We start from the raw sequence: 15,190 nt of genomic DNA, 5'->3' as shown, positions 1-15,190 counted from the left end.
CAATAGGGTAATGAACAGCATTATCAGCATCAGGAACAGAGTCGACCGATTTATAGGAGACTTCTAAACCATCAAATGCCAACAATAAGTTTGTCAAGAAGGTTTTACCTGTCCCTCCAGGTGCATCCAAAAAAATATTTCACCCATCTCAGCCCCAACGCTTTGTAAAACTGTATTGTATACGACTTTTTGCTCGTTCGCTTAATATTAGTTTAGAGTTAGGAAATTGGGTTGTCAGGACTTTCTTATTTCTTATTTGGGCGTTTTTTGAAAACCTTTGTGTAAACAACCTTTGTAGAAGATCCTTCAAGAGAGAGAATCAGAAGGATATTGGCAGAGCTATATAATAAATGAAAGTGATCCAAGTAAAAGTCGTGAGCTTGTATACTTTTTATCAGTTACAATGTTATCAATGCAATTTTAATTTGCGCACAAATATGTATACTTGTTTGTAAATTGGAATTTGTTGTTTTCAAATTTCTTGTTTTGAATGAAACGAAAACCTTTGTACACACAGTAAAAGATTGGCATCCAATACAAAAACAGCAAAGTAACGTATTATTTTCAGATTCCACATTTGATCGATAAACGGGTATAATAAATCATTTTATTTGTATTTAAGCACATTATCTACTTTCGAATAGAAACATACACACATAGTATGTATGTACATGTATTGTACATATAAGCAAATCAAAACATATCCAAATATACATATGTACATACGTATTTGGTCAAAAGTTCGAATCTTAAGATTAATATTTAACTTGGAAACATTTTGGCTTTGCTTACAGAATTTGTAGTAATTTTCTATTTTTTTCCATGGTGGAAATTAAATAAGGCTCTTACTTCTGCTACAAAATGAAAAATAAAACCTAAGCATTTGATCCACAGGACTGACTATTGATCGAAAATCATATTGATCGGAGCAGCAGTTTAAGTTTTTAAATTCCTAAATTCCTCCCCTTTCCCTGCAGCACTACCCCTCCCCCTCATCAGTTTTCTTGGCTGTTGCTCTATCGGCCGTCGCTCTCTTGGCTTCTGGGTTTCGTTCTCTCGACAGGCTCCCGCAAAATACAACGCAATGACTTAGAAAATCTAAATAAATTCGTTAAAAATACTTAAAAAAATGTTAAAAACTTGAAAAATTAAACTTAAGCATTTGGGCCATAGAATAACTATTGAGCGAAAAATCATCTTGATCGGAGCAGCGGTTTAGATTTTTTAAATCGAAAAGTTAATTTTAAATGTAGCCCCCAAATTATGGGGGATATCAAAATTTCTTTTAGATTTCTAATTAGGCCTTTTAAAAACCTAAAATTCGGAAAAAACCAAATATCGAAATTCCAACCAGTTTAGAAGTTAAGCTTAAATACATCAACTTTTTTTTGCTCAGAATAATGGATGTTGGAGCTGGTTGGGGCCACTGGGGGGACATATCGGATCTTAGTGGGCGCCCACGCCCCCAATGGAATACTGTGAAAAAATTTGGCTGCTCTTGCTCTTACGGTTTGGGCTGTGGCCGTATCCCCTTAAAAATCGGTCTTTCATTTTATAATCTTTAGGGATAGGGTCGGAAACGCTTCCTTCTACCTGTTACATACTTTTGCACGAATACAATATACCCTTTTACTCTACGAGTAACGGGTATAAAAATAGGCAACAAAAAATTTAAATACCATACCCCCCCTTAACCAACCAGATAATGCTCACGACACAAAGAATCATTTATATTTTATTAAATAAAAATGTAAAAAATAAAATGAAAAATTAAGGTCAAGAATATTTATTAAATTATTTGTAAAGCCAAACATTTGTTTTTAAATGACTATATCTTTGTTATAATGATATATAATTTTGTTTTTTTATTGCTTTGCTATTTATTTATTAAATATTCTCCTTTCGGATACTAACAATAAGTGTATCAAATCTCATAGTAATCTAACTAACAGTCATAAGACTGGTTCTGAGTAATGCGGACCTGAGAATTATTGCTGGGTTGGAAGGTCGTTGCGTTGAAGGCGGGTTCTGCTGGAAACCCGAGACAAGCCTCTTGCGAGATGATTTGGGTGCACGGAGAGTTTTTGTTTGTAGGTCGTCTTTTGTTTGTCAATTTCATCTTTTACTGCAAGAATGCCAAGGTGTATGTGGTTGCGAATATACCAATGTGCCCCAGTGATAGACCTGAGGATAGTCCATATGTCCAGATAGGCTTGAATTGTAGTCCAGAGGCAGGGGCGATCGAATGTTTAATATCCAGTGGAAGCTGCTGGCCCTTAGTTTTAGATGTAGTTTCTTGCATTCGATGTGTCTTCTCCAGGTTAGTCTTCTTTCTAGGTGGACGCCGAGATATTGCGCTGCAAAATTCCCGATTCTCAAAGGCAGAGCGAATTTCTGATGTTATTCTATTAACTTGTTCGATTGTACTGTGTCTTTGGCGGAAGCCAAATTGATGTGCCGGGATAACATAAGATCCATATATGGTATTATGCGTGTAAGAAGGCATATTTCGAATAATTTAGACCTATTGGTCTGTAGGATGACGGAATTGTGTGGTCTTTTCCGGGCTTCGGAATCATTATGATAGTAGATTTTTTCCATTTGCTCGGATAGTAGCCGAGACGTATGATCCCATTGAAAAGTTATTTGTAAACTATTTGCCTCAATAGCAGAGTTTGGAAGTTCAATTATCATTTTTGGTGTTATTAGGTCAATGCCCGGACCCCTTTTCGGTTTCAGATCCCCGATCACGTTCACTATCTCTTTTGGCTGACGCAATGTTGGTAAGGATATAGTTTCGGATTCAATTTGTGGCAGGAGAAATGGACCAGTGGCAGGGTTCGGCTGGAAAACGCTTCGGAGATGTGAAGCAAAAGTTTCGGCCTGATGGGTTTCTTATCGGAGTGACTGTTTCGATTGGAGAGCTTAGATTTGGGTGAGCCCTCCACAGAGGATGTTTTGTACTGGATGGCGAAAGTTTTCCGATGTACCGCAGTTGTGCATTTTCAGCGTCTTTCTTCAGGGCTCGGTTTAGAATGCGAGTTGCTTCCTTAAGGCGTTGTTTTGAAGATGACGATCTATTGGCTTGCCAAGCACGTCGCAGACGCCACTTTTCCAGTACAAGCTGTTCCAATTGCAGTTTAGTTTTGAAATGCTTGATTTGCACGTCCTTCGAGTGTGGTATTGAAATAGTGGCTGCTGCCACGAGTACATCTTTAAGAGCATCAGTGGATCTTTCGATGTCCTCTTCGATGTTGAGCTGCGGGGTTAGTTCGATGTGAGAACTTACATACATTTTGTATCTTAAACAGTTTGGGGCTACCTGGGGAAACATCCAATTTGTTGTATAGTTTTATAATTGCATTATATAATTGCCTTCCTTTGGGAGTCCCAGTGGGTATGTTTGGCATTATAATCTCCTGCTGCTATGAAGCGATCTCCAAGCAAGTTGTAAAAATCCATGAATTGTCCTTCAGTAATTGTAAAGCGAGGAGGGCAGTAGACAGCGGCTATGGAAAGGGGTCCGCTTTTTGACTGCACTTTGATAGACGAGATATATTTGGCTAATATTTAGCACGCCCGCCATTAGCCTCCACTACTGCTTTGAGGCGACGGGGCATCGACGAAATTAATTTGTTTACATCGTAATAATCAGGTATTTTTTTCCACTCTTCACTAATACACTTTATCAAGTCAGGCTTAGAAGTAGGGCAGCGTTTTGCTACCTTTTTCTTAAGTAATGCCCACAAATTTTCGATAGGATTTAGATCCGGACTCTGGACGGGCGTGTCAATAACTTCTCTGCAGTTATTAAGTGTCCAGGAGCGGCAGTCATGGGATTTGTGCTCCGGATTATCGCTCTGGTACAGCTTGTATTTGAGTTTCCTTCTGTTTTCGCGATCAACGAAGCCAAATTTTCGGGCGCTTCTGGTCAATTCAATTTGTAAAATGTCTAAATAGAATTCCTTGGTCATTATATCGTTAAATATACGCAGCTCTCCAACGCCTTTGGATGATATACAACCCCACACCATAACTGAAAGTTTCCCAATTTTGACTTTTGGCACAATATTTTTATCCTGGTGGGCTGTATTTGGTTTCACATCTTTTGATATGATATGATATATCATTATTTTGGTCTCGTCACAAAAAATGACGTCATTCCAGTACTCCGGCGATTTATTAGAATTCAATAATCCAAATCTCAAACGGTTTTCAGTATTGACAGCAGTCAGGAAGGGTTTCATTCTTGCACCATGTGGCAAATACAATAGCCTATATATTTCCTTTCTCACTGTCTCATGGCTCACGTTAAGATCTTTGGCTATTTTTCGAAGGCTGTGCTTTTTTTTTAAATGTTTTTTTAATGTCGCACGGTCTTTCCGCGAAAATTTTTTGGGTCTGCCATTTGAACTATTTAAGTTCAGCCTTTCATCTTTTTCCACGCGCTTTTTAATATTATAAACTGTTCTTAGGTTCATATTATGAAAATTAGCCACCTCATTTGCTGATTTTCCGTTAAATAAATCCAAATAAACCAATTGAATTAAATCATAGTCTGTACGTTTTCCGGGCATTGCAAAATTTTAAAAAAATATGGACTTGTTCGGAAGAAAATCAAAGCACGACTGAAACATTATTCGCTTAAATATATTTGAAAACGTCTATAAGCTTTTGGTAGGTACAGTGGCTCACAGCTTATTTCGTCCAGGCGTAAACATTAAATTCAAACTCGTATAGCTGGCAAACTAAACTGAATTGGAAAAGGATTTAAATGCAGTTTGGTAGTATTTTAGCATTTATAAGGGCACTTCATTATTTTTAAACTCCATTAATAATAATAACAATAACACTTAAAACTAAGAACTAAAAATACTGACTTCTTTTATGTCACCGCTTATTTCGTGGAACTTTATTTAATATATTTACTTTTAATTTAAGTTAATAAAGTATGTTAAATATATTGACTTTTAATTAACTTAAATTAAAAATCAATATATTATATGAAGTTCCTTGCACGAAATAAGCGGTGACATAAAAAAAGTCTGTATTTGTAGTTATTCTTAGTTTAAGTGTTATCTAACAATAATGAAGTGCCTTAATAATAATAAATGCCAAAATACTACCAAACATAACTGCATAACTGCAAATCTTTATCATATTCCGTATAATTTGCCAGCTAAATGAGTTTGCATTTCAAGATTACGTCGCACGAAATAAGCTGTGAGCCACTGTGAAAAAACTTACATTGGCACTATATGATGATTAAGCTACCTTACTCGCGTGCTTGTTCGTTTTTTGAAGAGAGAGGTTGTCCGCGGACGAAATTTATAAACAATTAACCCTTGTGCAACATGACTCTTTGACATATAAAAGTTTTATTTTAAGATTATAATATATTTTAGAATTAAGAATCTTAACAAAAGACTGGACATTCAAAAACAAAAAACGACGCATTATGTATTCTTTTCTATGGCAGCTATATTATATTGTTGTCCGATTTTAATTTAATTGAAACCGTAATTGCATAATATTTAAATACTAATTAAAACCGTAATTTCATAATATTAAAATACTACCAAATCCCAAAGACCAAAAAAAAAATTAAAAACAACAAAGTTATAATTTTGTTGCATTTTTTTCGATTGTTGCTATGGGAGTTATATGATATAGTTGCCCGATCCGTCTCGTTCCGAATTATATACTACCTGCAATAGAAAGACAACTTTTGGGAAAGTTTCAAGCAGATAGCTTTAAAACTGAGGGACTAGTTTGCGTAGAAACGGACGGACAGACGGACAGACGGACGGACAGACGGACATGGCTAGATCGACTCAGGAGGTGATCCTGATCAAGAATATATATACTTTATAGGGTCGGAGATGTCTCCTTCACTGCGTTGCACACTTTTGACCAAAATTATAATACCCTCTGCAAGGGTATAAAAATGTACATTGTGGCACTATGATGATTAAGCTACCTTACTCGCGTCGGCATAGAGTAAGAAACTACATTATTACTCTATGGCGTCGGCTGTTTAAAAGTTCTGGTTTTGGTCAGTGCGTGTTCCATGAGTAAGAAACGCATAGAGGTTTCATTTGCTCTGCCCGTCGATTTCTCGACGCCGGCCCGACGCCCGTGTTTGATCGATGTGGTGAAAATATCAGCTGTTCAAACCTGTGCGAGGGACCAGGAATGGATGAGAGCGACTGCTGCAGAATCTCAATTAACCCTTGTGCAACATGACTCTTTGACATATAAAAGTTTTATTTTAAGATTATAATATATTTTAGAATTAAGAATCTTAACAAAAGACTGGACATTCAAAAACAAAAAACGACGCATTTTGTATTCTTTTCTATGGCAGCTATATTATATTGTTGTCCGATTTTAATTTAATTAAAACCGTAATTCCATAATATTTAAATACTAATTAAAACCGTAATTTCATAATATTAAAATACTACCAAGTCCCAAAGACCAAAAAAAAAATTAAAAACAACAAAGTTATAATTTTGTTGGATTTTTTTCGATTGTTCCTATGGGAGTTATATGATATAGTTGCCCGATCCGTCTCGTTCCGAATTATATACTACCTGCAATAGAAAGACAACTTTTGGGAAAGTTTCAAGCAGATAGCTTTAAAACTGAGGGACAAGCTTGCGTAGAAACGGACGGACGGACGGTGATGCTGATCAAGAATATATATGCTTTATAGGGTCGGAAAGCTCTTCTTCACTGCGTTGCTAACTTTTGACTGATATTATAATACCATCTGCAAGGGTATAAGAATTAAACCTCTTTTATTATGAAAGGCAAAGAAAAACCCCTGAACCATCTAAGGGCTAATCCACACATTCTTTTGTCGCTCTGCTCGCACTTACTTAACAGTGCCCATTTCTCTTGCACGCATTTTTATAATTGAAGAGGTTTGCCGACGAGATAACATAATGTAGGTTCGAAGAGAGTTTCCAGTTTGTGCCAATAAATCGCTCGTCCAAGTTTCCGTATATTGCTCACTGTATCTTAAAAAATATTTTGAATTTTCTTCTGAAATTTTAAGCTTCTAAAGCAGGCTCCCCCCTTAAGACAGTTTCTACTCTCGGTACATAATTTATTAGCAATATATTATTACATTTTTTGTCTACTATATTTACATATACCAATCGGTAGAGTTTTTTTGTGCAATTTCGCATTTATTTCTAAAAAGATTCAGTTTCTTTATGTGAAAGTCGAATTTACATTGGTTTTGCAAAATACCCCGAAATAAATTATTATACCCTTGCAGAGGGTATTATAATTTCAGTCAAAAGTTTTCAAGGCAGTGAAGACTTTTCCCACCCTATAAAGCATATATATTCTTGATCAGCATCACCAGGAGAGTCGATCTAGGCAGGTCCGTCTGTCCGTCCGTCCGTTTCTACGCAAACCAGTCCCTAAGTTTTAAAGATTTGGTAATATTTCAATACGTTGGAATTGTGGTTTTAATTAAATAAAAATCGGACACCTATGTATATCATGTAGCTCCCATAGGAAAATCAAAAAATTAAAAGAAATAAAAATGAAAAAAAAATATTTTGCTGTTTTTCTATTTATCAAAATATTCCTTTGAGATAAGTAATTATTTACTAAATCAGAATTGCTTTTAGTTTTGGCAAAATTAGACAACAATATCATATAGCTGCCATACTGCTCAAAATCGACTTAACTTCATTGTTTTTAGTAATATATGCATAAAAATCGAAATGTAGTCGTTTTGTTTTTTTATTATTAAGAGTTTTAACTTACTACTTAAATTTACCAGTCACATTATGTATTTTAACAAGTTCGTGAAGATTGTCAGTGAAGCAAAACAAAAACATATTAAAAAAAAAAAAATATTTCCTTACTATAAAACAGGCGGTAATGGAAGGAATACGTACGTAGTACAATTTAATTTTTTTTTTGTTGCGAAGCTTTTTAAATGCTTTCTTAAACTATTTTTGACTGCCACTTTTTCTGTCTGAGAAGCCGAATGGTTCTGCTTTAAGAAGTTACGCAAGCTTACTATTGCACACATCAAATGCTCTTGCATTAGACGCTCCAGGTGCCAGCACCTGTCTCCATTCCAGAGCTAACCCGATACTAAGTCCGAGGGAAGTCCCAGGGCTTCAATGGCAGCCATCAGCTCCTGGCTCTTTCCAAACTGCGCCCGAAAGGCAGCGGCCAACTCGCAGAGAACCAGCAGCGGCTCGCAGTAAAGGTTGATTTCCTGCTTGTCGAACACCTCCACATCCCCATCCTCGTGAATGCTCAGCTCGGAATCCTTCGCTTCAGAGGCCAGGAAGGGCTCGGCGATGAGGTGGAAGAGACGAAGCAGAAAGGCCGAATGGCCGGCCTGCTGTTCCAGATTCCTCATCATCGCTTTTAGGAACTCCGGAGTCAGGGCACTGGGCAATATCTCCCTTGACATGGCCGCCTCCTCCTGTTGAATTTCGCTCCTAAATTTGGCGCTGCACACCAGCTGAGCAGCCCCATGCCGCAACCACTCGGCCTCGTCCAGCAGCAGGAGCAGCACCAGTCTGGCAAAGCGCCCGACCACCTCCACGTCCACGTCCGCGGTGCCCAAGCCCATTTGATCCTTTGGCCGGCTGCGAACGAGCAACTCGCACAGTTCCGCCGCCTGGTGACGCAGGTAGACCGGCTGGACGGGAGCGACCAGGCGCAGGGCGTAGTTCAGCAGGGGCAGCCAGTGCTTCCGCTCCAGAGATTCCGTCTCCCCGATCAGTCGCTTCAGGCCCAGTACCAGTCCCGGCTCCTGGTGACTGGAGTGCGCCTCTGAGCAGCGGCGGACCAGCTGATCCAGCTCCAGTGCTGGCTCCTTCAGCAGGGGTTGCAAGGCGACCAGGCGGCCGACGAGCTGAAGGCTCCAGTGGCGGGTGGTCGAGGTGCTCGTCATCTGCAGGACGCAGGAGCGAATGGCCCGGGATTGATGCAGTTGCTCGCCGATCTCCTGCCGCTCCTCGGCGCTGAGGGTCTTGTAGTAGCGCCGAATGTCGCCCGAAAACTGGAAGTGCTCGACGTCCAGCTCGCTGACCAGCGGGCGCTCCTCGCCCAGGCTCCTCTGCAGCAGGATGTACAGCCATAGCTCCACCTTGAGCTCGTCCAGGGCCCAGAAGGGTTCGGCCAGATCCTCGACCATGTGCTGCACCATTCCTTGGGAAATCCCGTGCAGTCGATGCAGATGCAGGCCAAAGATCTGGTAGAACCGCATCGAGATTCCCAGCCCCTGGCAGCGCCTGTAGACCTCCTTATGATCCAGTCGGTATACGGCAGCGATCGCATCCAGGAGCTGGAAGTCCACCAGACCCGGATCGACGGCATCCTCCATGATGGCCACCATCACATCCACCAGCGCGCCGAACGCACACACGTCGCACTGGAGCATCGGAGCTGCGAGAGATGCTAGGGTGTGCAGCTGCATTCTCGCCAGCGAAGGACGCGTCCAACGAACCAAGCGGTGCAGGTGGAGCAGAAGGAGCAATTGCCCGTGCACGAGATTAGCGTCCAGGGTGGGGGGTTCCTTTAGGTTCTGCAAAGATGGGAGGAAGGCTTTGTTGGAAAAGCAGCCGAAAGACACCAGAAAACCAACTTACCTCCAACCTAAGCTGCAGCGCCTTGAGCTCCACCACGATGCGCCTGATCTCGGCCAGCGCCTGCTCCTGGCTGACAAAGTTGGCGACCACCAAAGCAGCTCTTTCGCGTGTCATCAAATCGTGCGAGTGGCAGATCTTTATCAGGAAGGGCACAAACTCGCTCAGCTGTATGGGATACAAACAAGATATCAGAATGCCAGTTGAATCCCCTAAGCCACTCACATTCAGCGTTGACTCGGCTCCCTCCAGCGAGGATGGATACAGACGGCTGAGCATGAGCAGCATGGCCTCCAGCTGGACCGCCTGCCTCCGCTTCCCGCTCCGTCTCCCGTTTCCGTTTCCGCTGGCCCGCTCGTTCGAGTCCATCTGGGTCGACTCCCGCTGGAGTGCGCCGTGAAAGTAGTCAAAGAGCTGCGGGTACCGCGTGAAGAAGATGCGTCCCGTCATCCGGTTGCGCACGTGCAGCTCCCCGGTCTCCAGGCGAGCCCGCTCCACACCGAACACGCGGACGACCAGCGCGGCGAGCAGCAGGGTGGCGCAGTTGCGCTCCGCCCACTCCTCGGCGAGGAGCAGGCCCTCGAGGGCGCACTGGATGCCGCGGGCCATGAACTCGGTGACCAGCTCGGCCAGCTCGCTGCAGCGGAAGAGGGCGCGCAAGATGTTGAGGGCGTGGCTGCGCGCGGTGATCCCCGCCGGTCCCGCGGTCCGCCGCTCGCACACCTCGAGCAACTGCAGCATGCAGCGGTGGAGGGTGGCATGGGTGCCCAGCTTGAGTTCCGTGCAGATCAGCGCCTGCAGCATGAAGGGCATGCCCGCACTGCGGCGGGTGGAGCAGAGACGGGCTCCCCGGCGCACCTCCTGCCCGCTGACCATCGCCATGGCCTCGCTCACCCACTGGCCGGGCAGCTGGTTGAGACGCACTGCATCGCTGTGCCAGAAGCGGCGGCACAGCATCGTGAATCCCACGTAGGCCTGCTCGAAGGCGCCGCGATGCTTGGTCTCGGCCAGCAGATGCAGGAAGTGCTCTCCAATGGCCTCCAGCTGGCCACTGCTGAGCAGGAAGTCCCCCTGCTGCTGCTGCAGCTGCTCCTCCTCCAGTGGCGCCCGCTGAACCAACTCGCCCAGGATCAGGCAGACCTCCTTGATGCTGCGCCAGGCGCAGAGGAGCACCATCTGGGGCGTGGTGCGCACCTGCTGCAACGCCTCGCTGGGCAGCCGACGGCTGAGCACGTTGGTCAGGGGCTGATCCGTCTCCTGGTCGCGGGTGGCGGGCAGGTGGCCCTCGGGCGAGGCGCTGCTGACCACAGGCAGCACCACGCCGCTGACTGCCAGGCAGGTGGTGACCAGTGCCTGGACATACTGCCTCCAGGCCGCCTCCTCTGCCAGTTGCTCCAGATCTAGTTGCTGCAGCAGGTGCCGGCTGGCAAAGAGCAGGCCGTACAGGGGGTTCAGCTTGGCCGCCTCGGCCAGATCTCGTTGGGCGAGGCTCAGTCCCTCTCTCAGGTGGTCCAGGCACCAGTGCAGCGCTCTGAAGGTCCTTGGCTCGAGGGTCGTCTCGGCTTCCACTTTCACGGGCAAGTCGGTTTCCACCGCCTTGGCTCTGCAGTAGACCTGCAACTGGAAGGCTCCGGTGGCGGAGTCGGGTGGCCGCAGCGAGAGCAGCAGCTCGACCATCTCGACCGCGTCGAAACGGGAGCAGGACTGGAGGGACTCCAGCAGCTGGGCTGCCAGCACCTTGTTCTGCTCGTAGCTGTCGCCCAGACAGTGCTTCAAATTGGGCAGTGCCTCCGGCGGCAGCAGCTCCTCGCTGATCCGCAGCTGCAACTTCCGGCCCAGCTCCACGCAGTCGCGGAGCAAGTGCAGCGACAGCCAGCGCCGTCCATAGTTCGCTGTCGGAAACAGATTCCGCGAGAGATCGCCGGTGAGGCGGGTCAGTAGGCTGAGCAGCTCCTCGCCCGCCGGCGTGGGCCGCTTCTGGTGCTCGGCGAGGCCGAGGTGGATCCTCCGCAGAGCTTTCTGCAGCAGTCCGTAGCCCAGCTGGCGAAGATGGGCACTCGGATTGTTGGCGTTGTGGCGCAGATAGAGGCCGATGGCCTCCGCCTCGGCCTTGGTCAAATGATCGCTGGGTCGCGGCGTCTCCACCACGAATCGCAGCGCCAGGAGGCGCGTGTGGTCATCCAGGCCGAGCAGGGCCTGCTCCACCTCCTGCTTCAGATCCCGGAGCAGCTCCTGCCGCCTCTCGCTGAGTTGCCTCGCGCTGAGGATCGCCGACAGCTTGCTGCTCAGCGGCAGACGGGCGTCCCGCAGGAGCAGGTGGGCCAGGGTCCGGGGCTCCAGTTGCACCGCCTGCGTGAGCAGTTGCTCGATGACCGGCCGCCGCTTGTCCGCCACTTGGGTCGCCGCCAGGAGTTGCCCGAACCACAGGCTCTGCCACTCATCCAGGGGCTGCGTTTTGTGGGCTGACACCATCATAACTAATGAGGGATTACAAAAATGATTGAATGGTTTAGAATGCGTTAGAACATGGGTAAAATGGCAGAGTTGGTAATGAAAAATACAAATGCTTGTGTCAAAAAGAACAGGGAATTAATAACATTAAAAGTCCGTTAATACGTATGTTAAATTTAGTCCTTCATTCAGGACGCACAGGCTTCGATAGTATTGATGATAACGAATAAAAATATTTAAGATTTGCTATTAAATTTAGAGTACTGCATACTTCATAAATAGATCACTTTAAAAATTATAAGATGCTTTGCTGAGCAATATTATTAAATGTATGGTTTTAATATAGACATACAAAATGTTAATGTTAATTGCGTCATTTCTACGTTGTTAAGCTTCTATTGAGTGAATATTATTTCGGACTATATTTTAATGAAATTGTATTCATTGTATTTATTTGGAGAAATGCATATACATATGTACATTTTATGACATTTATGCCTTTAAGAGGGTACTAAAATTTTGTGTCAGCTGTTTGTAACGCACAGCAGACTAGGCTAGGCACTACTAGGCTGTCTGTTTCAGTGCACTTTATTTGCTTAGTTCATGTTCAGGATTAACGTTCTCTGACCTCAAAAATTATACCTTTAAACCATTTTTTTTTATTCACATCAACTAAAAAAATAATTCAAAGCGGGGACTCTAGCGCTCCGCCAAGGAAGCCTCTTCTTTAAAAGGAAAACCTCATCTAAACTTAATTCTTAAACAAGTTTTAAATGGTTAGATTGCATGGACTATAGGATTTAATAAAAACAAAATTGAGATATCAAAATAAATGTCAACTCACATATTCTCAGTAGCATAGGAATACAAGCGATATATCCTTGGAGATTCTACTGTATAATATTTACAATAATATTTAATTAAAAATGACGATTGCGTCCCTACTTTAAATATGAGCGAAAAAATGCACTGAATCAGACTCTCCTAGTAAAATGCTCTATGGGTTTTTTTTGCTAAATTTATAGAATACTCGCCTTTGAACAGGGCATCCACACTGTCCTCACAGCCCAAGAAGCGCGGGAAAACGACTCCAAAGAGCGAAGGGCAGTTGGCGATGGCCTGGCTCACTCCCGAGACCGCGACGAGCTGCTCCAGCGCCAGGCAGCTGGCACTGAGGGACGCGGAGCACCCTTCGAATTGGCGGTAGACCACTTGGAAGAGCTCCTCCCGGCCAGTGGTCTTGGCGTGCTGCAGGACCTGGCGGAGGAGCGCGCTGCTCATGTGGCGCACGGAATCCGTGCCGCTGGAAATGTTCTGCAGGGCGAACACTTGCAGCTCCGCGAGGATCTGCTGGTAAACGACCTCCTGGGTGGCGGGCAGGAAGGATTGCATGTCGCCCAGCGACTTGGAGTAGATGAACAGGTGCTTGGACAGGAAGACGAGCAGGTTGCTAACGCTGTTCTCCCGCTCGCCGACCGTAACGATCATCTTCAGAACGGCCAGGGCCTGCGGGGCGTGCTCCGCGTAATCCGAGCGCCGCAGGACAAGCAGGGCCGCCGTCTGGACAGGGAGATCCTGCTCCGTCCGGGCACTCGAGCAGTCTGCGATGTACTCCCCAAACACGCCGGAGAAGCGCGCCAGGTGGCCGATCAGCAACCCGGCGATGGAGCGTACATCCCACGGTGTGTCCACGTGGCAAGCCACCTCTCTGGCCACCGCATCTGCCGAGCCCAGCAACTGGCGGCCATCGCCCAGGCGCAACTGCTCGCTCCACTCGGACAGCAGGCTGACCAGGAATCTCAACGCGTTCTGCACGTACAGGTAGAGCTCGTTGCGACGTGTTGGCGAGAGTTCCAGCGAAGGATCACTGTTTAGAAGAGGGATTCGTTGAGTTGGAGTTGGCGAAATTCCGTTTTAATATATAGAGTTTTGAAACCCCTAATAAACCATTGAGATCAGTGGATTCTTTATAGTATGTGGCTTCTATGGGCTTGAAGATCACTCAAAAAGCCTGTTCGAAGGGCTTCTTTTCGGTTAAATATAGGTTATGGGTAGTTTACACTACCCTTGGGAGATTATTCATCTCTAGAGATGTGAAACTATGTAAGCCTCTAAATGCATGATAATAAACTAGGAACCCACCTGATGTCCGCCCAGTAGCGCTGCAGGGCGGCGGGCAGGCGCGGCGCGAAGAGGAGCACCTGGCGGCCCAGGGCCTCCCGCCCGAAAGGGAAGTTCTGCAGACAGGCGTTGGCGGACACGAAGACGTCGTTGGCGTGGTCGTGGCTCTCTGGCGACGCAGGCCCCCCGAGACTTGTGGCCATGGCGCCGAGCGACTGCTGCAGTGCCTCCAGCAGCAGGTCCTTAGAGTGCCCGTGCAGTCTCGCCGGATCCTGTTTGGCCAGGCCATTGTCCGAGAATAGTCTGAAGGGGGTTTATTCGGATATGTATGCAGGGCGGCGTTGGCGTAGCCGAGGGCTCACCGTACTTGGTCAGCTGGTTGCGCACGGCGTGCTTCAGTGGACTGGCCAGGAGCAGGTCCGCCAGAAAGCGGGCTGGTTCCACGTGCTCCTGCTGATCGCTGTAGAAGATCTCCTTGACCGCCAGCACCTGCTCCGCACTGCTCTTGGCCGCCGCGAACTGGCGCACAAATCCGTGGGAAGCTGAAACGAGTGGGGCGCATCAACATGTGGCACTGGAGGATGCACAGCCACCAAACTCACCGCTATTCCACCTGTTGGGCAGCGGCACCAAGGCGTCCCGCAGCTCCGCGAATCGCTTGGGATGCGCGCAGAGCTTCAAGGCGGCCACGCGCAGGCTCAGATCGTTCATGTCTTGGGCGGGATGGGATCGGAGATATAGAATAGATATGGCGGGATCGGAATAGAGCTGATAGCCACCGGTACGGTGCCTATCGAATCTTACGAATGCCGATATCAAACACGTCTTCTATCGATATCGAAATAGCCCAACTTGTTTGGTGTTTTTATATTGCAGGTCTTTTTTTTATTATGTCCACAATAAATGGAAAGTAATACATACATACATATTAAATAAATCTCAAATATATTCATTTAGTTAAATTTATGTTATGCGTGAAGCATAAT

The 15,190-nt window shown here is 45.6% G+C and overlaps 1 protein-coding gene across 2 annotated transcripts; it reads right to left on the bottom strand.

Annotated features, from left to right (window-relative positions):
• Positions 1-7,748: 7,748 nt before the first annotated feature.
• LOC108047817 (thyroid adenoma-associated protein homolog) lies at positions 7,749-14,989 on the bottom strand. 2 transcript variants are annotated; one of them, XM_044461132.1, is made up of 7 exons: positions 14,807-14,989; positions 14,572-14,746; positions 14,226-14,507; positions 13,118-13,950; positions 9,858-12,109; positions 9,636-9,800; positions 7,749-9,571 (listed from the first exon to the last, which is right to left on the bottom strand). In XM_044461132.1, exons 1-7 carry the CDS (start codon positions 14,913-14,915, stop codon positions 8,114-8,116), a joined length of 5,274 nt encoding a protein of 1,757 aa, XP_044317067.1. In that variant the 5' UTR covers positions 14,916-14,989; the 3' UTR covers positions 7,749-8,113. The 2 variants fall into 2 exon arrangements, with proteins under 2 accessions (XP_044317067.1, XP_016983665.1); XM_017128176.2 differs by lacking the exons at positions 7,749-9,571; positions 9,636-9,800; positions 9,858-12,109 and having other exon boundaries at positions 13,775-13,950; positions 14,567-14,746.
• Positions 14,990-15,190: the final 201 nt, after the last annotated feature.

This window comes from Drosophila rhopaloa, unplaced genomic scaffold (genome assembly GCF_018152115.1).
Source record: "Drosophila rhopaloa isolate 14029-0021.01 unplaced genomic scaffold, ASM1815211v1 contig_3, whole genome shotgun sequence".
Classification (NCBI taxonomy): Eukaryota; Metazoa; Arthropoda; class Insecta; order Diptera; family Drosophilidae; genus Drosophila; species Drosophila rhopaloa.
Note: the sequence above shows the minus strand (reverse complement) of the source record. Positions and strands in the feature narration are given on the sequence as shown.